This window comes from Pteronotus mesoamericanus, unplaced genomic scaffold (genome assembly GCF_021234165.1).
Source record: "Pteronotus mesoamericanus isolate MK-2021 breed Mesoamerican mustached bat unplaced genomic scaffold, CSHL_Meso_final contig_246, whole genome shotgun sequence".
In the NCBI taxonomy this organism is placed as follows: Eukaryota; Metazoa; Chordata; class Mammalia; order Chiroptera; family Mormoopidae; genus Pteronotus; species Pteronotus mesoamericanus.
The window spans coordinates 2307782-2331786 of NW_026555104.1; the positions used below are offsets into that span (position 1 = coordinate 2307782).

At 37.3% G+C, this 24005-nt stretch overlaps 1 protein-coding gene across 1 annotated transcript in view; it reads left to right on the forward strand.

The window, feature by feature from the left end:
- Nucleotides 1-24005, forward strand: part of CEP112 (centrosomal protein 112) — a 311127-nt gene that overhangs the window by 203918 nt on the left and 83204 nt on the right. Inside the window, exon 22 of the mRNA XM_054573071.1 lies at nucleotides 22086-22148. Coding sequence (XP_054429046.1) covers nucleotides 22086-22148 — 63 coding nt within the window. The remainder of the gene's footprint in view (nucleotides 1-22085; nucleotides 22149-24005) is intronic.

The following is a 24005-nucleotide window of genomic DNA, read 5'->3' on the forward strand; positions in this document are numbered from 1 at the left end:
AAAGCACCATCAGCTCCTGACTGGACTGCTGCAGTAGCTCCCATTTGGTGCCTGTATCCACACTTGCTCTCTCTAAGTCTTTTCTCCACACATACTCGCCTGCTCAAAACCTTCCAACAGCTCCTCGTTGCTTTAGAACAAATGGGAACACCTTAACTGTGCTCTGTGATCTGTCCCCTGATCACCTCTCCAGCCTATCTCCCCCTCAGCTACACGGATCTGGCATGTGGCTTTCTTACCACTTATAAATGTGCCAAACTTGTTCCTACCTGGGGCCTTTAAATTTACTTGTCCCCTTTGTCTGGATTTCCTCCTCAGATTTTGTATCTCCCAGTGATCAACCGGCTGGTCCCTGCCTAATTATCAGAGTCCCCTATCACTTCTATCACTGCAGCCTACCTTTTTTCTCCACACTATTTCTAATTTATGATTTATTATTATTAATCAGTATCATTTCTCCTGTGCCTAGAACAGTGCCTGGCACATAGTAGGCATCCAGTAAAAAGATGTTGAATCGATAGATGAATGGATTGATCTTTATTGTTTTTTCAACTATAATGCCCCATTTAGAATGAAGAGTTCATAAAGAATAATTCGTGGACCTTGATTTCACCAATCAGTACAACGAACATAGACACTTCTAGCTCTCTGCAAACAGAATAAAACACTTTTTTCTACTTTTGTATCAAATATGATCTGAATATCTCCATAATGCAGCTAAAAATTATGAAAATAGCCACTGTAATTTAGAAAATATACAGTTAGAACTGGTAAATATGTGAAATAGGATAACCAAAGTGATAAAGGAAATGAAGCACCTTCCATATAAAGATTTTTAAAGGTTTTCATTTTAGGCAGAAGATTGAGAAATTCTCTGATCAGATGCTCTAGCACCATAAATGGGTTAATTCAGATTATTTTTTCAAAAAAGTACTGTTTAGAAGAATTTCAGAGAGATAATTTCAAGACAAATAAAAGGAAGTACAGGAATACCTCATTTATCAGATACTGTCCAGGAATAAAATGTTCCACATGTCAGTTTCCAAATAACTATGTATGTAATCCCTATGTATGTGCCAAAACTTAAATTTTGAAGATTGTTTCTCTAACATACTCCCCTACTCTTTTAAACAAAAAATGCTGAAGATGTCAACAACCCTTCCTGTCAGCGCAGTCGTCAGCTGTGAACACTTTTGGTGCCACACAAAAAATCTCCCTGCAATAAATGTGCCTCACTCTGTCATTCTGCTTCTCTCTCCTCTTCCTAGTTCTTCTCACTCTTCCTTCTCAGTTCAATTATCACTCCGTTCTCATGGGAGGGGCCTCAGGGCAGCTCCTGAATAATTCACAGGTTGTTGCTGAAACTCTGACCTCTGGGCAAGTGTGGTGTTATGATGGTGGTACAAATAGCAAAATGACATAAAATACATTAAAATGATGGTGATGATGATAACTTTTTCTGACTCTTTCTACCACCATAAAGATTACTTTTATGGTATCTGTCCTTGGCTAGATGGACCTAGTATAGTGGCATTTAATGTGATTCTGTTAATTGCATATTAAAGATGTAATTCATATTTAGAATGACCAAATGTACCAGTGGCAATGCATGATTTCTCAGTATAATTGCTAACACTCCACTCTCTAAAGTTATCCAATGTTGACAAGTTATACAGTTAGCCTTATACATAATAAATTTTAAATAATTCACCAAGTGCTATTAATTTTTTTTCATTTGATCCAGAATATAGCTGCCTGAAATTGGGAAATAAAACTCAGATAAGGAACTTTTCATGATGGCATCAGAAATATACTGAATGAGAAATTATACCCAATGTATTAAGCAAAAAGAAATGAAATGTGAATTGAGAAAAGTTTTCTTGATATTTAAGTGTAAACTATATGTATCACTTGTAGGGGAAATTCTTGCGGTTTATGTAGGACTCCCAAAACATGTGTTGAATGAATAATTAGATTTATTCACCTACAACTGAAGTGGAAAATATCTAAAATGTGTTTTTTTTAAATGCTTTATAAGTTTAGAATACAAAACAATGTCATGAGCATATATGTACATCTAATTTTAATAACACAAAATTTCTTTTACTATTTGTGAATCAAAATATGCAGCTTTTCTTATTTACTTAAGTGAGCATTTCTTTTGGCTTAGGTAAACCAGAGAAAAACACATTTTTAGAAATTATAGGTAATTAATCCCAACTCTTTTAAAACATGTTTAGAGGTTATTGAATGCTTTGGGATGCGGTTCCATATAATGTTTAATTTCTTTTATCTGTGTTAAGTAAGCACCAGTTCTAAAAAAAATAAAATCTCAAGATTTAACAGCCAATAGCTTGTGCTTAAATATATGTAAAATAAATCAAGTCATCATTTCTGTCATTGTGGGTTTGTCTATATCTAGAATATATTAAATAATCTATATCTAACGTATGCCAGCTTGCCAGATTCAGCAGGTAGGGGTGGGAGAAATTAGTGAACTGTTTTTGTTTGTTTGTTTAAATAAATTGAAAACAACTTGAACAAAAAATCCATAAATATAGACTATTTTTAAGTTTACTAAATATCACTAGATGTGAAAGCAGTTCTCTTTGACCATGGCCACAGCCATCTGCTCTGCTCTTCCGGTTCATTCTCCATGGTCCCTGGGGAGTCGCCTTCCCAATGAAAGCTCCGCTCATTTCACTCATGAGCACCGCATCTAGAATAAAATACAAGTTCATTGGCCTGAGACTCCTCAGTCTGGACGAGATTCTGAATTTTTGGCTCTGAAATCAGACATGAGTGGGAGACAAACAAGAGAGTAGATATAACCAATAATGAGGTATGTCTGGGTGAGGTGGAGAAATCAGTGTAATGGGGGAGTTGTACTGGGAGTGTTGGAAGCCTTTTGTGTAAGCTGTCAAGGACAAAGTGTTTCCTATTGGTGGGCATTCCTAAGGATCACTGCTGGCAGATTTTATTTCAAATGTGGAGGGGAAACAAACTTTTTTTAAAAGGAAATTGTACACAGAAAATACTTGCTCTTTATTTCACCTCAAAGTAAAAAAGAAGAAACACTGTAGAATCAAATACTATATTTGTATATTTAAACTTTGTAAACCAAGTGGAGGGGAGCAGCTTTTGAGTTTACTCTGTTATTTTGTATTAAAAAATTGCACTATACCTTTGATCAGTAAAGGAAATTCAAAACTTTAGCTTTTGCCTGTTTGGCTAGTACATTTTTTAGTTCACTTTTTTTTTGTATTAGATGTTCTAAAGGCTTGTGGCCATTTTAAAAGATTGAGTTCACTGAAGCACTCCAGAACAAAGTCTGGTTCATGATATATTTACATATTGTTTTATTTGGTCTTTATTTTGGGATGAATTGAAAGCCGTAGTCATGTAGTTCACAGAAAAGCATTTCAAGGATTTTAGTAGCTTTAGAATCTAAAGCAATTAACTATATAGCCTTTCCAAACAAGAGACAGTAAAAATTCCTGGAATTTTTTCCAGTTTCTATTCTGAGATTACACTAGAGATGAGTGCTTGTGACAAATGACAGGTATTAAGCATGCCAAAAGGCTGGTTTAGAATGTGAGCAAAGTTATGTGCAAATCTAAGTGAAATTTAATAATTGATAGAACACAGGATAACAGAAAACACACGTCAGAACCTAGGTCCACTATGGATTTAGCCTGTGTGAGTCAAATACCCACACAGGGGCACCGGGAACATAGAGTTTCCGAACCTGCATAGCTAGGGATCAGATTGTGTTCCATGGTGGGATCAACAAGTTAGATGCATCTCATGGGTGGCATCGCAGGAAGGGCTTGAGTAGTCTTGGAAGTCAGCCGGCCAGCCAAACAGTGCACTAATCTAGATGAGAATCTTTCATTCAAATGCCTATAAGAAGACATGAAGGTTCAAGTTTTTGAATTGAAGTTATACATTTATGGTTTGTCTTCTATAACCAAATATGTTAGACAGGCAATAAGGAGGTGACTTTCAATTGAGTGGGATCATAGGCTGAAAACTACCTAAAAATCCAAGGGGTAGGAGTCTGGGGACATTTTGTTGAGAGTCCCGGTAAGATTCCTGAAGGACCCTGGAGCTCTGCAAACCCAGCCCACTGTCGTCCACACCAAACATTCTAGAGCATTTAAAAGAACACTGCAAAATGGCAACAGGAGTTAAAGGATTTTTAGAGGAAGGATCCCAAATCCTGAGTGAGCATCAGAATCACTTGAGGAGACTGTTACAAAGAGAAAAATAAGGTACCTGCCCCAGACCTGATACAGGAATGTCTGGACATGGGGGAGTTTGAGACACAGATTAATTTGAAGTTACTGATCTAAAGTAGGGACCCAATAAATGCACTTTTATTACTTTGCAATACTTAAAGCTTAGAAATCAGCTTTCCAAGGAGTGAAAATGGATCCCTTTGGGCTCCATAGCAAGGCAGGTGGAGTTCTCTAAGCGCCTGCACTTTCATCCAGAGGCCCTGGATATACAGATGGGCTGTGGGGTGGGCCCTGTCTACTGAGAATCCATTCGGTTCTGGCTTCTAACATAAAAGCAGGTCGGTGGTGCTGGTGCTGGGTGCTGGTGGTGCTGGTGGTGATGGGTGTCTTATCTAGAATTAGATTAAATTTAGGAACTTTGTTCTATTGACTTTGTGTATTTTACATCAGTCAGACATTAAGTCACACATATGAAGAACATTATTAAGTTCCCAATGGATTCTCAAGGACCTTGGAAATTTCAGGTTGAAAGGGACTTGACAAATGAACAAAAAAGCAAAACAAAACAAGGACTCATAGACACAGACCGCAGCACGGTGGTTACGGGCGGGAAGGAGGTGGGGGAGTAGAGCGTATAGCGGGTCAAACATACGGTGACGGAAGATGATGTGACTTTGGGTGGCGGGCACACAATGCAATATGCAGATCATGTATCTTAGATTTGTACACTTGAAACCTATGAAATCTTATTAGCCAATGTCACACCAATATATTTAATTTAAAAAGAAAGTGACCTAAAGGACATCTAGTTTGGCCTTTCCTGCAGACTGATATTCAGGAAGAGGGAGTTTCAGAGAAATTCAGTCCTAGCAACTCTAATGAGAGATCTGGGTCTGCTTTTAATAAGTATGTATGTAGTGCATTATTACCTAAATTATGTTCTTTTTATATCATAACCAAATATAAATTTACTTTTTTAGAGTCTCCTAGATTTTCATGTTTGTGTTTCTTCACTTTTTTCAAGTTAAACAGAGAAATTTAGTCCTTTTCTTTGAGAAAGGAACATTAGTATGTGACTAGTCCCACATTGTTTTAATGAGAACAAAAGCAAAATGTTCCAAAATTATTTGCTTCCAGCTACAAAGCACACGTTTAAGGAATAAAAATGCATTAGGGAGAAAAAAGAATTGTTTTGAAGTTCTTATGATCAGCTTATATGGGCTTCATTGTAAACTGATACTAAAGAGCCCCCATTATGGTCTGTATATTTTGGTGCCAGAAGGTTTTTTTCTTATGCTAAATTATTAAATTCTGTCAGCTGCTGGGCTGTCATATAGAGATATAGTAAATCACATTATATTTTGTCATGGATTACACAGAGCAATAAATTTGGGAATAAAGATCAAAGTAGTTCCACAGTCACATCTGAGTGTAGGAGGGATGTTTAACTTGTAGCAAACTGATTTAGGTGAAGCTGCTGCAGTTCTTGTGTGAATTCGAAGTGAATTTGGATATTTGGTTGAAAATGATTGAGGATGAAATCCCAAAATGATGTTCCATTTTTGTATTTAGTTCAGAGAAGTTAATTCTAACACCTAGCTGCATGACTCGAATTAGATAAATAATTACATGCTGAGAGTAATGGACTCAGTGAAAATTGTATTTATGTATTTTAATTACTTTCATGATTAAACAATCTATTCCATTGTATATTTGTTTGGGGTTTTCAGGGACCTCATAATTAGTTAAATACTCTTGTAGTAATACTCTCTGACTCCTTGGAGCTGACTGTTTGCTTTTCACTGCATTTAAAACCATTAAATGTAAGCCAGCTTAAGATCACTAAGCAGCCTTGGTTATTTAGATCTTGATTGTTATTATCTTCACTCTGTGTTACCATAGAAACCTTCCAGGGTTTTTTAAGTTGATGATATTTATTTATTTAAAACATCCAATTTCAACTTGTTGGGCTCTTTTCACAGAAAAAATTCACAGTAGAAATGAGATAATATAGCAGAAGCAGAAATTATGTGCTTTATAAATTATTGTTCTAATACTCTTAGTTTGGAAAGTGCCCTCAGTCATATCCTCAGTTTGCTAGAGCAGTGGTTCCCAAATTGGGCTGATTATCAGAAGCAATGGGAGAGCTTCTAATGCAAATTCTGGGCCACAGATCCTGGCAATTCTGATTCAGTAGCTTTAGAATCTCAAGTAATATTTTCAGCCTTTTATTCTGTTGCCATTTTTCCTACTCTCTATTTTTGTGGTAATCCTGTTTGGGGAAATATTTTTCAATGTTATAGCTTATTAACAGATGCTTTGCAAAATTATTTCTCAAGATTTTGGTTCCGTTTTATTTTTAGTCTATTATCACGCTTTTGATTTTTTTCCTCTAGTGAAATCTAGAAGATTGACATTAATGCCATAGTAAAGCAATCTTCTGCCGTCAGACATAAATCATCCCCAAAAAGCATGTGAAGATTAAGACCTCCCCATTCTATGGATCAGAATAATGTGTGGTTGGGATATAGGCTTGATGATCTGGGTACTGATTTTGGTCTGAAAAGAAACAAAAGGCCAGGTGGGAAGAGTGTTAGACTGAGAGGGAGTGTTTAGCAGTGAGGCTGCAAAAGCCTAATTGGAAGGCACTGAGTAGTCTAAGAGCTCCGCATCTGTAATGGGGGCTGGGTGGACACCCTTAAGCAGAAGATGAAGGAGATTCTATTGGCCGGACCCAGGCTTTCCCAACAGACTTTTTCTTGTGTCCTCTGGTGATGTTGTGATGCCTCCTATGTCCAAGCCTCCCAGATGGAGGCTCCACTGTTTGCAAGCATCACCATGAAAAACCACAAGCAAGCAGCGCCTCAGTGATCTGAGCCTATGTGTTTACTATGCTTCTGTTCAAAGGAACAAAGGAGCCCAGGACTGGAGAGGTGCTACAGTTTGCATTTAATCAGAAGTGTAAAAATTCTAACAAAAATCTAGAAACAGGATCCAGCAGTATATAAAAAATGATTGTGACAAAGCTGGATCTAGTGCAGGAATTCAAGGGTGATTTAATGTTAAGGAACCTATTAATGTAATCTACTGCATTGCAGGATGAAGAAGAGATGTTCATATCATTAGTCATTAAAGAAAAACAAACCAAAACAGCAATGAGATACCACTTCATAACCACTAGGATGGCTACAATCAAAAAGATGGAAAATCACAAGTTTTAGCAAGGATGTGGAGAAATTAGAACCCTCATACTTTAATGATGGGGGTGGAAAATGGTGCAGTCACTTTGGAAAATAATTTGGTAGTTCCTCAAAAAGTTTAACATGCAGTTACTGTATGACCTAGCAATTTCACTCCTAGGTATACACCCATGAAAAGAAACTTGCACAAGAATGTTTACAGCAGCATTATTTATAGTAGCCCAAAGGTGGAAACAACCCAAACGTTCACACAACTGAGGAATGAATCAACAAAATGTGGTATATTTATACATTGAACTATTATTTGACAATGAAGAGGAATGAAGTACTGATACATACCACAGATTAGATGATACAGAAAATGTGCTAAGTGAAAGAAGCCAGCCACAAAAAGCCACATGTTATATGACACCATTTATATGAAATGTCCAGAATAGGAAAATCTATACAGACAAAGTAGATTAGTGTTGCCAGTGACCTGGGGGAGGAGAAAATGGGAAGTGGCTACTCACAAGTGTGGGGTTTCTTTCTGAGATGATGAAAATATTCCGGGACTTGATAGTGTCGATAGTTACACGAGGTCTGTCCAGAAGGTATCCAGCCATATGAAAACTAGAGATACTTATTGAAGAAGATACAAGAAACATTATACATAGGACAATGATGCCTCAGTCCCCTTCAAAGGAGGCACCTTGGGACCTCACACAGTTCTCCCAATCGCCATCAGCTGTCCCATCATGTTTTCCTGAATCTCACCGGCAGTCTGAAACCTCTTCCCTTTCAAAGGTGATTTTAGTGTTGGGAAAAGCCAGGAGTCACAGGGCACCAAATCTGGGCTGTAGTGGGGCTGAGTCACCTGGCTGATTTCATGTTTTGCCAAAATACTCTGCTCAAGTCATGATGTGTGAGTGGGCATGTTGTCATGAAGAAGCTGCCAATCACCAGTTGCCCTTAGCTTCAGCCTTCTGAATTATCCAAATAGTTGCTACAGAGGAATGTTCAAGCTTAACACAAAATTCAATGCAGATTTATTGCTCTACTCAGTCATTTTGAATGTGATAGCCACACAGATTACGTATTCACTCAACAGCATCTACCGTTCTCATTATATTAACCATGGATGGATTCTTTTCTGTACAGACCTTGTAAAGCTCTATGTACTAAAAACCTCTGAATTGTAAAGAAAAATGGAAAAAATTAAGTATAAGGTTTTTATATGTGAATTATATTACTAAAGTTCTTATTAAAAATAGGAAGTCTAACAATGCTAAGTATCATTGAAAATGTAGAACAAAAGGAACTCTTACGTACTGTGATGAGAACATAAAATGTTAGTGGCATTTACATATCCTGTAAAGTTGAACATTTGATTTATGAACCATCAATTCAACTCCTTAGCATATGCCCTAGAAACTCACAAATACGCACCAGAAGACATAAACAAGAGTGTTCACAGCAACATAGCTCATGGAGGAAAAATCTTGAAAAGTTCAAATGACCATTAACAGCAGAATGAATGATTTTGATATATTCACACAATTGAATATTCTAAAGCAGTGAAAATGAAGGTAATAAAGCTTCAAATGAAGCATGTAAGATTTTTAGAAGCAGCACATTACGGGAAATTACATAGAGCATGATTATGTTTATAGAAAGCTAAAGAATAATAAAACTAAATAATATGTTAGCGGTACTTACGCATATACTTTTTAAGCAAGGCAATAAATAAAATTCAAGGTAGTGGTTAATTATTAGAAAGAGTCAGAATGGAATGGGATGGGAGGAAGCACGGGCATTTGCAACAATGCTAGATATTAAGTTGCATAGTCATATTAGGAGGGTTCTTTATCATGTTTTATAAATGCACCAAAATATGTTCTTTCATATGTGCCAGTTATTGTATAATTTAAGCATTGACAAATAAAAATTATTCACAGCGTTGAAAGCAGCAGTGTACCCAGTCTTGGAGACATCTCAGGAAGAAATTTGCTTCCCCAATAAAGGATCTGAGGTTATTTTCATGGGGTGAAAGTGGAAGAACAGGCAAGGAAGAGTAACTAGAATTGACTGCAAAAGATAGATTTTGATAGCTAACTTTTCTGATAACCCATCACAGTTTTGTAAGCTCAGCTGTAAGTAAAGTAACTTCTATCTTGTCTCCACTTTATCCATCAAAAAACATGCAGCCATTCCTTAAACCTTAACATCACTCAGCTAGTTCACCTGCAAGATCTCAGTGCATCAAATTCTCAAATTAATCATTCTCGTGTTACCTTTTATTTTTCCCATTCCCTCGTGCAAAAAGAACATGGTCTTTGTCCTCCTTACTGTTCTTACTCACCACTCTCTGATCCCTTGCCATCTTGAGCTTCCACCAATGCTATGTTGCTAAAACTCAGTCCCATTTAATCTTTATTGCCTACTTTATCCGCACATTATAAAATAACGCTCAGGAAAGTTAAATAATTTGTCTGTGGTCACACCACCCTGGTTTGTTCAACTTCAAAGCTCGCACCCTTAACCACCATGCTCTACCATTTGGCAAGTCAGGTGTTGCACTAGTCACTTAGAGCAACTTGAGTTAATTAAAAAGACAGAGTAGGTGTGAGGGTCTGAGCGATGGGAAATTCACCTGCACAGCAGCAAAACTAACTGAAGACCTTATGTTTGCAGGCTGAACAGGGGGTAGGTCATGTTCTATATAGGCATCATACCCATTGTTGTCAACATTTCAAGTATTGTTTTTCAGTGGGTTGGTCTGGTAGTTCCATCTCATTATGAAGGATCCTGGAAAGCCACATGAGCTCTAGAACATTTTTAATCAGGGAGATCTAATGACTAAATCTCAAGAATGTCCTCTCAGCACCTATCTCAAACTTCCAGACTATCCAGTAGGAGAACTAGAACTGCTTTTTATTGAACTGCCTACAAACCTGGTAAAGCAATACTACATTATTTCATTACATTTTTTCCTATATAAATGAGCCAAAAAGTAGAAAATTTTAAAAGGTTATAAGTAAAATATTAATGCAATTTATGAGTATGCTGAATGAGGGCATCTAACTATTGAATTCAAAGCTTATTTGAAATAATTTATTATTTCACCAATAATTCAGTTAACATCATTTGATCATTGGACAATGTCAATTTTCTAATGTCTGAAGTTTGAAGTGGATCTTCTCTCTGCTTCTTAAAAGTACTTTACCAACAAAGGTTCCACTTATATGTAAATATATTAAGTATATGTAAAATGTAGGTCATGAATGTTAAAGTTTGTTAAACACAGTAGTCATTTCATTAACATTTGTCGAATCATGCAACATTAGATTTTGGTACAAAGCATAACAGTAGCAAAGACATAAAAATAATCCAAAAGGTAGAGATTCTTAAAAAAGTTAATTGACCCCATTTACATTTGGTCTTTGATGATAAATTCTTTTTTACACATCAGAGAATAGTTGCTTCTACCCTAGAGCAAAGTAAAGTTTTTTTTCCCTCCCTCATTCTCTTAAAGTTTGTATTTCTGCCCAAGTAATAAATGAGTTTCAGTTTCTGTGGCCTCTGCTTCAGAGAGCTTCTCTGAGGGCAAGCTTTTGAAATATGATTAGATCTTAATTCTTTAACTAGTTCCATAAGCTTGTTTCACAGTTTGCTTTCTTATTCAGTGAATGGGGTGGAAATTCATGTAAATCTTGTGTGATCATTTATGGGTGTACGCCATGTAAATATATGTGTTGCAATGGAGGAAAATTAGTCCTTGTGAATTAAGGTAAGAGCAGAAAATCAACTGTTCCATGTTATTTTTAGGTTATCTGCCATTAAATGCACATTATTTTAGTCCTCAGCATTGACCACAGTTATTAACTCTGTGTTAACAGAGAATGTATCCAATACACTGATTCAGTATATTGAGAAATAGGCCAAATTCATGATATGGTCATTTTTCCTGAGAATGGATCTACCAATATTTACTGAGTAGCTACTCAATAAATAGTAGTATTAATAATGATACTACAGCCCTTCTAAACTCCAGTTCCTTTCTTCTTTAACAGAGCATGTGGCTTCTCCATTAGATTCTTACAAAATAAATAGACAGTGACAAAAAACCAAACACTTATAGTTCCTAATTCTTAGATCCTGGTTCTGAGCAAAGGAACTGTATGAAATGACTCAATCAATTTTACACATAAAAATCACTAAAATGTCAACATTGTTGTTGTCTCCTATGATAGACTATAAGAAATATTATATATAATATATATCTATGTTTCTATACTAAGCTGTTTTTAAAAACAGCTGATGATGTATAATTAAGATATTGTAAAATTATTGTGTAAGAGTACAGTTTAATGAGTTTTTAATAAATTTAAAGAATTTGTACAACCATCACCACACTTTGTATTTACTTTTACAATAAAAAAAATTGAGTGTTATAAAAATGGCCTCTCATTACAGCCATGAGAAGGTCACTGTTGACTTAAACGGAGGGATCTGGGTAAAATTCAGGCCATAGGTAAAGAATGTGTAGTCACCAAACTGCTCAATAAGTAGTTCTTGAGCCCTATAGTGAGCAAATGAAAGTGGAGACAGTGAATAGGGATGACCTTTTCAAGAAATGTGGCTGTGCCCTGGCTGGTGTGGCTTAGAAGACTGAGTGCTGGCCTGCAAACCGAAAGGTCGCTGGTTCAATTCCCCTCGTCAGGGCACATGCCTTGGTTGCAGCCAGGTCCCCAGTAGGGAGTATGTGAGAGGTAACCACACATTGATGTTTCTCTCCCTCTCTTTCTCCCTCCCTTGCCCTCTCTCTAAAAGTAAATAAATAAAATCTTTTTTTTGTTGTTTAAAAAAAGAAAAAAAGAAATGTGGCTGTGAAGGAAGAAAAGAAAGCGTGATGCCTCAAATATATCACGTTTCTTCAAGCTTTTGTACATGACACTCCTTTCACCTGGAATTTTCTTTTTTAAATTAGTTGATTCCTATTCATGAGCAAGTTTTTTGAACTTTTCTCTGAGTTTCACTACTTATAAATGAGGATAATAATTGTGCCTATCTCACAGAGTTTTTTAGGAGGGTTGGATCTGTTAATATGTGTGAAGCACTTAAAGAATGTGTCAAACAGCAAAATAAATATTGGTTGTTTTGTTGCTATTGTCTTGATCGCCATCATCATCATTATCATCATCATTATCCTTTAATATTCATCTCCTTACAGAAGCCTCTGATGTGATGTATCTCATAGTGTTCCTCTAATAACACCCTGTGCATGCCTCTTTCGTGACGTCGTATTTTATTTATTCATGTATCTGTCTCCTCCCCAACTGCATTAGATCTTTACCTCTGCAAACATAAAGTGCCCAACACAGAGGAGGTACTCAAAGTAAATGCTTGTGAAACTATCACAGGGCTGTATCAGCATTTTAGGGAGGGGTGGATGTGTATGTGTGAAACTAGCCTTTTTGTAATTACGTGGAAAGGAGTCAGTGGAGAAGAAAATATTGGTGATGTGAAAGGAAGGGAGACTGGGAAGATCTAAAGGTGTAAGGCTTTTGATGGTGGAGGAATGTTGCTCCTTTAACCAGTCATCATGGTGTATTTTCTGGAAGACTCTATGTGAAGTTGATATTACTTCTCTCATGGATATTCGATAAAATTCACTTGGGTCTGAATATAGGAGGGAGAGAGGGAGAGAGAGAAAGAGACAGAGAGAAATAGATTGATAGATATAGGACTCTGAGTTTTCTGTTTCTTCTTGAGTTACTTTTGGTAATTTGTATCATTTAAAAGAGATATGCATTTTGTCTAAATTAGCCAAAAAAAAATGGGCCATTTTGCTGTTCCTAATGTTTCCTCATTGCCCTGTTAATGTCCGTAGGGTCTGATAGTCATGTCCTCTCGCTCTCATTCCTGCTATTGGTCATTTATATCTTCTCTCTGTTGTTGTTTTTTTTTTAATCAGAGGTTTATCAATTTTATTGATCTTAACCAGCTTTTGGTTTCATTAATTTTTCTCTATTATTTTTCTGTTTTCTGTTTCATTGATTTCTACTGTTATATTTATTATTTTCTTCTGCTTACTTTTAAAAAACTTGTTATTCTTTTTCAAGCTTCTTCAGGGGAAACATATCACATTCTAGATCTTCCTTCTTTGTTAATAAAATAATTTCAAAGCTAACAGTCTTTAGGCATAAAGGGAAATTTTCATTTTATAAATACTATACTTCAATTTTCATTAATTTAAATATATTTTCTAATCATCCTTGTGATTTCTTCTTTGACTCATAGAAATTAGGTATATATTTTTTTCCAAATATTTTGGGATTATCAACTATATTACTATTATGAGTTTCTAATTTAATTTTATTGTGCTGAGAGAATATATTCTCTATGATATCAGTTCTTTTACGTTTTACTGAAATTTGTTTTATGGCCCAGAATATGATCTTTTGATTAATGGTCAAGCTGATTGGCAACATTTTTCAAATCATCTATATTCTCACTAATTCTATATGTACTTTTTCTACCAATTCCTGAGAGAGAAGGGTTGAACTCTCCTCTGTTATAATTTGTGCATTTGTCCATTTCTCCTTACCATGCTATCACTTTTTGCCACAGGTACTTTGAAGCTCTTGAAATTAGATACATATATATTAGGATTGTTTTTTCATTTTTATTAATTAAATTTTTATCATTATGAAACATCCTTCTTATTTCCTGCTAAGGTTCTTTGCTCTTAAATCTACTTTGATATGAACATATCTATTTCACTTTTCTTATGATTACCATTTGCATGGTACATCTTTCTTCACCCTTATAATTTTGTTTTCTTTAATTCTTAATGTGTTCATCTTGAAAATACAAAGTAATTATAGCTTTAAAAAAAAAAACCAAACTGACAATCTTTGTCATTGAGATAGAATTTAAAAACCATTTATATTTAATATAATTATTGATATTGTTGGTCTTAATCTATAGTCTTGCTATTTGTTTTCTGTTTGTCCCATATTTTCTTTGTTCCTTTTTCCCTCTTTTTATACCTTCCATTGGATTTATGGAGTATTTCTTAACATTCCAGTTTTTTTTTACTATTGGCTTATTAGACATTTCTCTTTTTTTTTATGTTATGAGTCTTTACTACAGTTTGCCTTCATGTACTTATTATACCAGTTTACATAAAATGTAAGGTATACTTTAATATCAGTATACCTCTATTTCCCTATTCCTCTCCTGTTCTATATATATTGTACACTCCACAATATACTTTTACTATTTTTGTTCCTAACAGCAAATTCTTTAAAAGAAATTTTAAAATGAGAAAAAATCTCATTTATATTTACACACATATTTTCTGTGGTCCAGTGTTCTTCATTTCTTTGAGTAGGTCTAGGCTTCCATTTGATATCATTTTTCATCTGCCTGAACAACCTCCTTTAACTTTTTATGTAGTGCATGCCCGCTAGTGAAACATTCCCTTGGATTTTTGTTTGAAGATATCTGTATTTCATCTTCAGTTTTGAAGGATATTTTCACTAAATACAATTCTAGATTGACAGCTGCTGTTTTTTCTTTCAGCAGTTTATAGGTTCATTATGTTATCTCCGGGCTAGCACAGTTTCAGTTGAAAAATCCTCAGACATTCTTTTTAACGTACCTGTTATTTACTGGCTGGTTTTAAGATTTTTATCTGTATTTTTGTTCTTGCAGTTTGAGTGTGAATTATCTTGATGTGGTTCTCATTGTGTTTGCATTATTTGTTCATTGATCTTCTTTGCTTGAAGGTCTATCGTTTTCTTCATACTGGAAATTTTTTGACCATTGTATCTTAACATATTTTTCCAAACCTTTCTTCTTTTGGTATGCAATTACACATATGTTAGATAATGTGATATAGTCTTATAGATTACTAAGACTATTTATTATATTCTTTCAGTCTTTTGTCTCTGTGGCAATCCTTTGGATATTTAAAATGCTTTTTTTTTCCATATTCACTTATCTTTCCTTCTGTAGGGATGGATCCGTTGTTAACCCCACCCAATGAAATTTTCCTTTCAGATAATATATTACTATACTCTAGACTATTTAGGGTTTTTTAAAAAATATCTCCTGTTTCTCTCCTCATTGTGTTCATGTTTTTATTTAAATATTTGGGTGGGTTTTTTAATTGACTGATTTTTAGAGAGAGAAAGGGGAAGAGCAGATTTGAAGTTGTCTTTACTCTAAGGCTAGTTTAACCCTGTAACTAAAGTGTCGCCTTCCTGGATGTTGTGTGAGGACGCTTCGTTCTGACTGGTCACAACTCAAATCTCTCTGAGCTTTGTGTGAGCTTCGGGAATTGTTTATCTTTAAGCTCACTAGTCACTTTCTACTTGGTCTTACAGAATTTACCGCTACACGTGCACAGCTAAGTACCAGCAACAGACTCACAGGAACCATGTAGATGTCTGGCCTCCACGTGCTCTTCCTCCTACCTAGTGGTCTGCCCCGATAAATCCCAGCTGCCTCGACCTTCCCAAACTCCAGGCTTCGTCTCCTCAGTTCACAGTGCAGCTGTGCTGTGCATTCCATATGTTTAGGCCCAGAATGGGCCTCTAGGAAGGAAGGGGTGATTGTCGGGCTTCCCTCCTTTGTTTCCCTTCTCTTCACAGGGTTGCAATCCTGTGCGTCTTGTTTCCCAATCCCCTAAGAAATGTTCTCTGTATTTTGTCCAGTTTTCTAGCTGTTCACTGTAGCAGATAAACTATGTCCCAATTACTCCACCATGGCCCAAGCAAAAATCATGAATTTTACTTATTATGTTTCACAAATGTGTGCCTTTATTTTGAAGCATATGTAGAGATTTTCAGGCTTGAAAGTTCTGTACATATTCTAAATTGAAAAAAATTAAAATAAATGAAATATAAGTCTTCATTATGAATTCCCTGAATCTTTATGTTGATAGGGTGCTACGCAGTTACATAGTGACACCTGGCACTGTGAGTGTGTTTGTGGTCTTTGGAGACGCTTCACATGGATGCCTACAGAGCTTCTGAGTAGAAAATACTGCATAATAATCTGAGCTTTGTGCTATGTTTAAAGAATTTGAGAAGCATCCTTTTTCTAACCCTCTTTATTCAGAAACTTATGCTATTATATTTTAAGGAAAATTGATAAGATCTGGGCTTGCCTTAAATAGAAATATTCTAATAGAGCCTCCTAAATTTCTTCCCTGTAAATCACCATCCTGGAAACGATGAACATCTGAAGTTTCATCACTAGTGATAGGAAATAAAAAATAAAGGAATGTAGGACTTTTTTGAATTATGACATAATGCAAAGCACCCTGCAACAAAAGGGTAGCACATTAAGATGATTAATAGCCATCAACACCTTTCTGAAAATTGGTTGGTTGGTTCCTTTCCAATATCGTTTCAAACCCAAGGTTTTGATGGGGATTGCATAGAGAAAGTGGACCAACACAGCAGGCTCTTTAACAAGGAGGAATGGCCTGCGGAGACGTGGAGGGTGGAGAGCATAGGGCATGGCCAAGCACATGTGGGAGCAGTGAGATCGAAACAACAGCAACAGCAAAAGAAGTTTTGCTCACTTCAAAATTATGAGTTTTTTCTCATCTGTTATTCTACACCTGACCAGGCCATGCTGTAGATGCTTACTGAAAACTGTATTTTTCTATAGTACTGATAGCTAAAAAATAAGACTTGGATTCAAATAGCTAACCCTAACTTAATTTATGTATGGAAAGGAAATGTAAGTCAATACCATCCTGAGAATAAAATTATTCAAAAATGGTTTGGGAACAGTTTGCATGATACATTAGCTATAAATTATCAACCATTCTCAACTAGAGCTTTTTAGATTTACTTCATAAGTTCAGGAATTCAGGCAGCTGTGACTTAGGTTCAAATATAGAAGAAAAGCCTTGGAAGTTGATAAATTATTCAATTATTCAAGAAATTATGCAATTTCTCATTATTCTTCAGAGTATTGGCTCTGCACTATTTAGCTATTACAAGTTCTAGGATTTTTATGTCCCTGCCTGGTCTCACTTTAAATTCATTGTTGCTAATTTCAAGTGGACAATAATGCTTCCTGGAGTCTTGGGACTCATACTAAATTCCTCAGTCCCTTTCCACTTTCCCAGATGACTAGCCATATTCTTCCCTCACACCTCAGACCTCCCAACAACCTCGTCTACCATCCTCATGCTAACCTGATGAATCTTTCCTTCTACTTCATTGAAAAGATGGAATTAATCAGAAGTCCCGCCTCTGCTGCTGGGCTGACCTGCACTTCCCAGCAAAGGCTATCTCCTCCCCTGCGCTCTAGCTCCCACGCTCTCCCCTTTATTCAAGGCCATGTCTCCAGGAAATCTCTGGCATCACCTGTTTTTGCCTCTGTACTGGCAGGCCTTCCCCGTGAGCCTACACACATGCTGTTAGTTCTGTCATCTCACAAAAAACAGGACAAATAATCAGCCCTTTCTTTACTCCCTTCCCCTGTAGCTTCCAGTCCATTTCTCTTCTTCCCTTCATAATAAAACTCTGAACAAATTGTTTGTACCTGCTCTTATCCCTCTTCTCTCTCTTGAGCTCCCTCTAATCTAGCTTCCGTCCTTGCCCCTACACCAAAATTGCTTTTATTCAAATCACCAATGTCCTCCACATGCTTAAGCCATGTGGTCATTTCTCAGTTCCTCACTGTACATGACCTCTGTGTAGCATTTGACACAGTTGAATAGTCCTTGAAACACTTTCTCTACTTGTCCATATTATCCTGATTTCTTTCTCTCTCTGGCCATTGCTTGCTTTCCTTCTCCTCTCCAGCCTCCTCACATTTGCAGGCCCAGGTACTTGGTCTTCTGTTTTTATGTACTCGATGCTTTGAAATCTCATCCAGTAGCATAGTTCTCTATGCCATTTATACACTGGTGATGTGTGAATGTACTCGTACTTATAACCTGGACCTCTCCCCTGAACTCTAGACTCAGATAGCCAAATATTCACTTTAACACCACATGTCCAATAGGCATCTCCAAGCTTAATGTGCCAAAACTAATCTTGATCTTCCCCTCAAAACCTGTCCCCCACCCAGATTTTGATGTAAGGTAATGATGACAACAATATTCTTCCAGCTGCTTGGGACAAAAAAATCTTGCTATCGTCCCTGATTCATCTGTTTTTATCATACAGCATATCCAATTGGTTCTACTTTCAAATCTTCCTCAGAATCTGACTGCTTCTCACCACTTCCTCTGTTAAACCCTGGACGGTTTGTGATAGACTGTCAACAGACTTTTGTGCAGGATTCTTGCCCCAAACAAGAGCTAGAATGATCTTACACATACGTACATTAAATCTTGTCACTTCTGTACTAAACACTCTTCAGTGACTCTTCATTTCACTCCTATTAAAAACCACATTCCTCACAACAACATGCAGGATCTGTCCTCTCGCGCTCTCTCAGACCGCGTCTTGTCCGGCGCAGACGTTGCTCACAGATCCAGCCACACTGGCCCTTCTCTCTGCCTTGGGCACACTGTGTGTGCCTCTGCCTCAGGGCCTTCGTACTGGCTCCCTCTGCCTGGGCTACTCTTTCCCTAGAGTTCACTGTGGCTCCCTCCTCTTCGGGTCTTTGCTCACATATCACCTTTTCAGTGAGACCTTCCCTAAGTTCCATATTTTAAAAATTGTAAACTACCCCCTACCTTTCATCACTTCTCATCTCTCCTTCCTGCTTTACCTTCTCCACGTCGCTTGTACCATTTAACATATTAATACTTTTGTAAGTTATTTCGTTTGCCCCCTAGGGTAGAAGTTCCATAAAGGTAGGGAGAGATTTTTGTCTGCTTTGGTCAGTGCTCTCGTCGCCGTTGCCTGGAATGGATGAATGCATTGGCTGGTTAGCTGTACGGGAGCTTCTCTGAGCCTGTGGGGTTCCGGGCTGGCCAGCGCCAGACACAGGAAGAGGGACGGCCGCTGAGGACAGCCTCTTCTCAGTGGCCGTCCTGCACTAACCGGCAGCTCTCACTCCAGCTGTTTTGGGGGGGAAAGTAGCTTAATCTTTATGACACTATAATTTTTTTATTTCCTAGTGAGTAAATATTTTTAAAGAGCTTAGAACAGTGCCTGGCACATGGTAAGAGCTCTGTGTTTTTAAAATAAGCAACAAATACTTTATCAAGCATTTTGTGATTTAAAAAATATTGGCAGAATGTGAACCAAGACAAATAAACCTCAAGAGGTTCAGAGTGGCCTTAATTCTATTAATTATAGAGCTAGAATAGAGTATGATGGCTTAGTAGAAAAAATAGCAAGTGTTACATGCCCTCTCTGTTTTAAGAAAAACAAAACTAGCCAGTGTACTCAGTGGGATTATGGATACAATGAGGTTTATGAAATAAACTCTAAAGAATTGCTTTTGAACTTAAGTCCATAAAACACATGACTGTTGTCTTAGTCAGCTTGGGTTCTGTAGTGAAGCTCCATAAACTGGGTGGCTTATCAAGAACAACAATTTATTTCTGACAGTCCTAGAGGCTGGAAATCTGAGATCAGGGTGCCAGCAAGGTCAAGGTCTGGTGAGACCCCCCTTCTGGGTTGCACGCTGCCACCTTATATCTGCACAGGGCAGAAGGATTGCTAGTTCTCTGGCCCCTTATAAGGGCACTAATGCCGTTCTTGAGGGCTCCACCCCATGACCTCCAAAAGCCTCACCTCCAAATACCATACATTGGGGTTAGAGTTTCAACCTACAGGGGTGGGCAAAAGTAGGTTTATAGTTGTAATACAAATAAATAATACAATAATTAATAAATAAGAATATAAGAATAAGTTCTGTGTTTCATGTACACACAACTGTATTAATTTATTCCCTGGCTGCCCCGATCTCTACCCCTGATTTGCTCTCTGGAGAGATGAACTGAGAGAGGGATCCAGGTGCAGCTGAGGGCAAAAATGAAAACGGAGCAGTGCAAGAGCCAGCATCGCGACCACGGAGGTGCTATTCCGAAAGCACAGGCAGCCAGAACTCTGCTGCCGGGCAGCTCTGGGCAATGCGGTCCAGAGCAGCGTCCTGTCAAATACTGGCCTGGGAGAGGCCGGTCCCCTGTGTCACACACCCTATGATGATGTGCACCTGTTCCCAAGCCTGCTCATTTTAACAGGCCTCACTTTAAATTAGAAAGAACATCAAAGATCACCAGGCAGTTGAGGAATAGATCTAAAGTGAAAAATGGAGACCAAACAGGCTGGCAAAGAAAATACATAAAAGGAACTCAGGAAAAACACAGGTATTCTAGAAAGCAGAAAAAAACTGTGTGTGTGTGTGTGTGTGTGTGTGTGTGTGTGTGTGTGTGTGTGTGTAGAGACAGACATATAAGTGTGTTGGGTACACATGATATTAATAATAACCTGAGGAGAAATAGGGTCTATACTGAGAGGCAGTATGCAGCTTCCTCTAGCTGATAAAGCACCCTCGCCCTACTGAGTGGGATCAAGTCCTGGCTCTGTTACCTCTTAGCTGTGTGATGCTGGACAAGTTACTTAAGCTCTCTGAGCCTCAGTTTCCTCATCTCTAAAAAGGGGAGTGATGAAGCTGTTCAGAAAACAAAACTACTCTTGGAAATTACAAGTATTATGGCAGAAATGTTTTTTTAATCCAATAGAAAATTTAAAATTAAAAGTTGAGAAAACTACAGAAGATCAAAAAGACAAAGAAATGGAAAGGAGAAGCAATGCTAAACCTGAGAGGTCCAACAATCAGAGCTGCAGAGACAGACAGACAGACAGACAGAAATAAGAGAGAGACAGACCGGGGGAAAAGAAAGGAAATGATGAGAGTGGTGACCCAGACCTCCTTCAGAGATGAAGGACAAGCTCAGGTGGAAAGGGTCTCCATAGAGCCTGCATAACAGAAAGGGAAAGGCCCCATCTAGAGCATGTCACTGTGCCTCTTCCAAATGCTCGGGGTGAAGGGAGGATCCCAAAGGCTTCCAAAGGGCAGGAAAACAGGTCACATAACAAAAGATCGCAACTCGAGTGGCAAAGGATATGTAATCGAGTTCTACGTGGACTTATTCTGGCAAGGCCACCTGACTTCCAGGACATAAAAAATTGATTTAGATATATTTGTCACTTCAAAAAATAGTTCTTGTGTGTTAGGCAGAACAGTGAATCCAAAAATCTCCTATCTGCCGCTGTCGGGGAACACCTATTTCTTTTCTCTTTAAACTAAGGGAAAGAGTGTTACATTTCCTCCTGCTCCAGTCCTCTCTCCCCTTCTTCCTTCTCCTGGTCCCTCTCCTTTGTTTCCTCTCCCCTTCCCCACTTTACCTTCTGAGCCTTCACACTTGTGCTGTGTCTATTTCTGTCTCTTCTCCCTTTCTCTTTCTCTCCACAGAAGTCTGTGTTTGTCTAATAATTGGCAGGAGAGATCTTTTTTCTTTTTTTTTTTTTTTTTGCTTTTGCCTTTTGCTTTTTGCTTTTTAAGTGATGAATAGTTGGCGTTAGATCAAAGACAAGGCCTGTGGTTTTCTGCTGCTCCAAGAGGGCGGGGCAGCGGGCAGCCGTCCCAGCTGCTGGTGACAGGCATGGGGAAGAGATACCACGCTCACAGGTCGCTGTGTGTGTGTTCACATGTGTATGTTTTTCAGGCCAACAGCAGACTGAAGCAGATCGAGAAGGAATATATTCAGAAGCTTGCCAAATCTTCTCAGGTAAGAGTGTGCAAAGAAAAAAGCAAAACCAAAACAAACAAGAAACCTGTACATAAAAGCATTTGTATTTTAGAGTTAAACTTAATTCTCTGCAGTTTCTCATGGGTCACTACCTTAGTTTTGATGGATAAATAACATTTTATTAAAATTTTTTAATTGAACCATTTGAACACACACTCACATGTTGTAAAACCAGCCTGTGCACTTGAACAAGCCCAGGCTGAAACATATTTCACAAGGGCGGGAGATACTCACCTACATTTGCGATGTGAGCAGCTTGATAACATCTGTGCTTTGTTGCAGTATTCCATTTGGCTGCACCTAAAGACTGCTTAACCGCAACATTCAAAATGACAAATATCTGCACTGAATTAGCAGATCAACTATTGACTTTTTGGGGGAAAAAGAGGAATTATATATAAGTCCCTACGCTCATATCTTGCTGTATGTTGTTCCTATTGTAGTTTGAGTATAAAAAGGCCAATAATTGTCTCTATTTGACATGATGCTCAGAGTACTTTTTCTGCATAAGTTGTTATAATGATATCCTATAGTATCATCTAAGGAATCCCAAGCATTCCTTAGTTGTATGAATAATTCTAAATAAATAAATGCTAATTTTCATTTTACAGATAGGTAGATTAACCCATTTAATTTTATGAGCATCATAACTAATGACTTTTTAAATCAACTTTTCTTAATATTTTGGCATGTATACAGTGATATGTGGTAGTGAACTGAAATATATGTACCATTTTATGAATTACCACACAGTAACCCAACAACAAAACAATAATAAAATAGAGAATTTCATGGGGTACTAACCCTATTGACTTACTCCACCTTCATTTGTGATAGTCCTGAGGTTAGGAACTGTCATTGGCCCCATTCTCCCAGCTGAGAAAACTAAGGCTCAGAAAAGAGAGGCCACATAGTTCGCAAGTGGCTAAGCCAGGGCCCAACCTGGATCTGACTTTGGAATGGAAGCTCTCAACCTTGACTCCCGCAGCCTGGCCCAACCCTTCACGTTTGTGATATTATCAAACTTTGGTGATAATGATCATGAAATTTCTTAGATTCTATGATTATTTTTAAAAAATGTGCATATTTTATATAATTTATATCCCATTAGGAAATCAAAAAGTCTTCAAGCCAAGAGTCATATGTGTTTATTTAAAAAGATGGTAGTTGTCTCGATGGCCACTATTCCAGACCTTCCTTGAGGGAGGAACATGGGGAATATCTTTTTTAATCCACTGAGAAAAGTTCTTATAAGCAAAAGAAATCTTATTACTCCAAAAGTTAAAGCTTAAACTGAAACATGAAAAATGCCCAGCTGGCATGCCCTTACAGCCTGCTTATTTCGCTTTATGTTGGTTGAATGGGGGAGGCAGACCGAAAGTGAGATATAAGATAGCTCACAAAAATGCTTAAATAATGAGAGTGTAAATAGGAGTGTTTAAGTTTATCTAAAGGAAAGTATGAAGAAGCCTGATTAGTTCATATTAAAGCAAATTAAGTGTAAGTTAGTGTGGAAGAAAGCCTAAGCTATAGAGTCCAGCAGACCTGAATTTGAATACCAGCCCTACCACTGCCATGACTTTGAGCGAGTGACCTGCCCCCTCTGGAATTCAGTTTCCTCATTTATAAAATGGGGGAGTAATACTTACCTCATAGAATAGTTTGAAGTATTAAGTAACACAATGCCAATAAAGTGCTTAGTACAGAGTCTAGTTTCTAGTAAAGCATTTAATAACTATTAGCTCTTGCAATAGTAGTTTTAAATTGCAACAGAGAAAGGAAAGAAGGGAGCAAAGAATGAAAAAAGTATGGAAAAAGCAAAAATTTATTTATTTT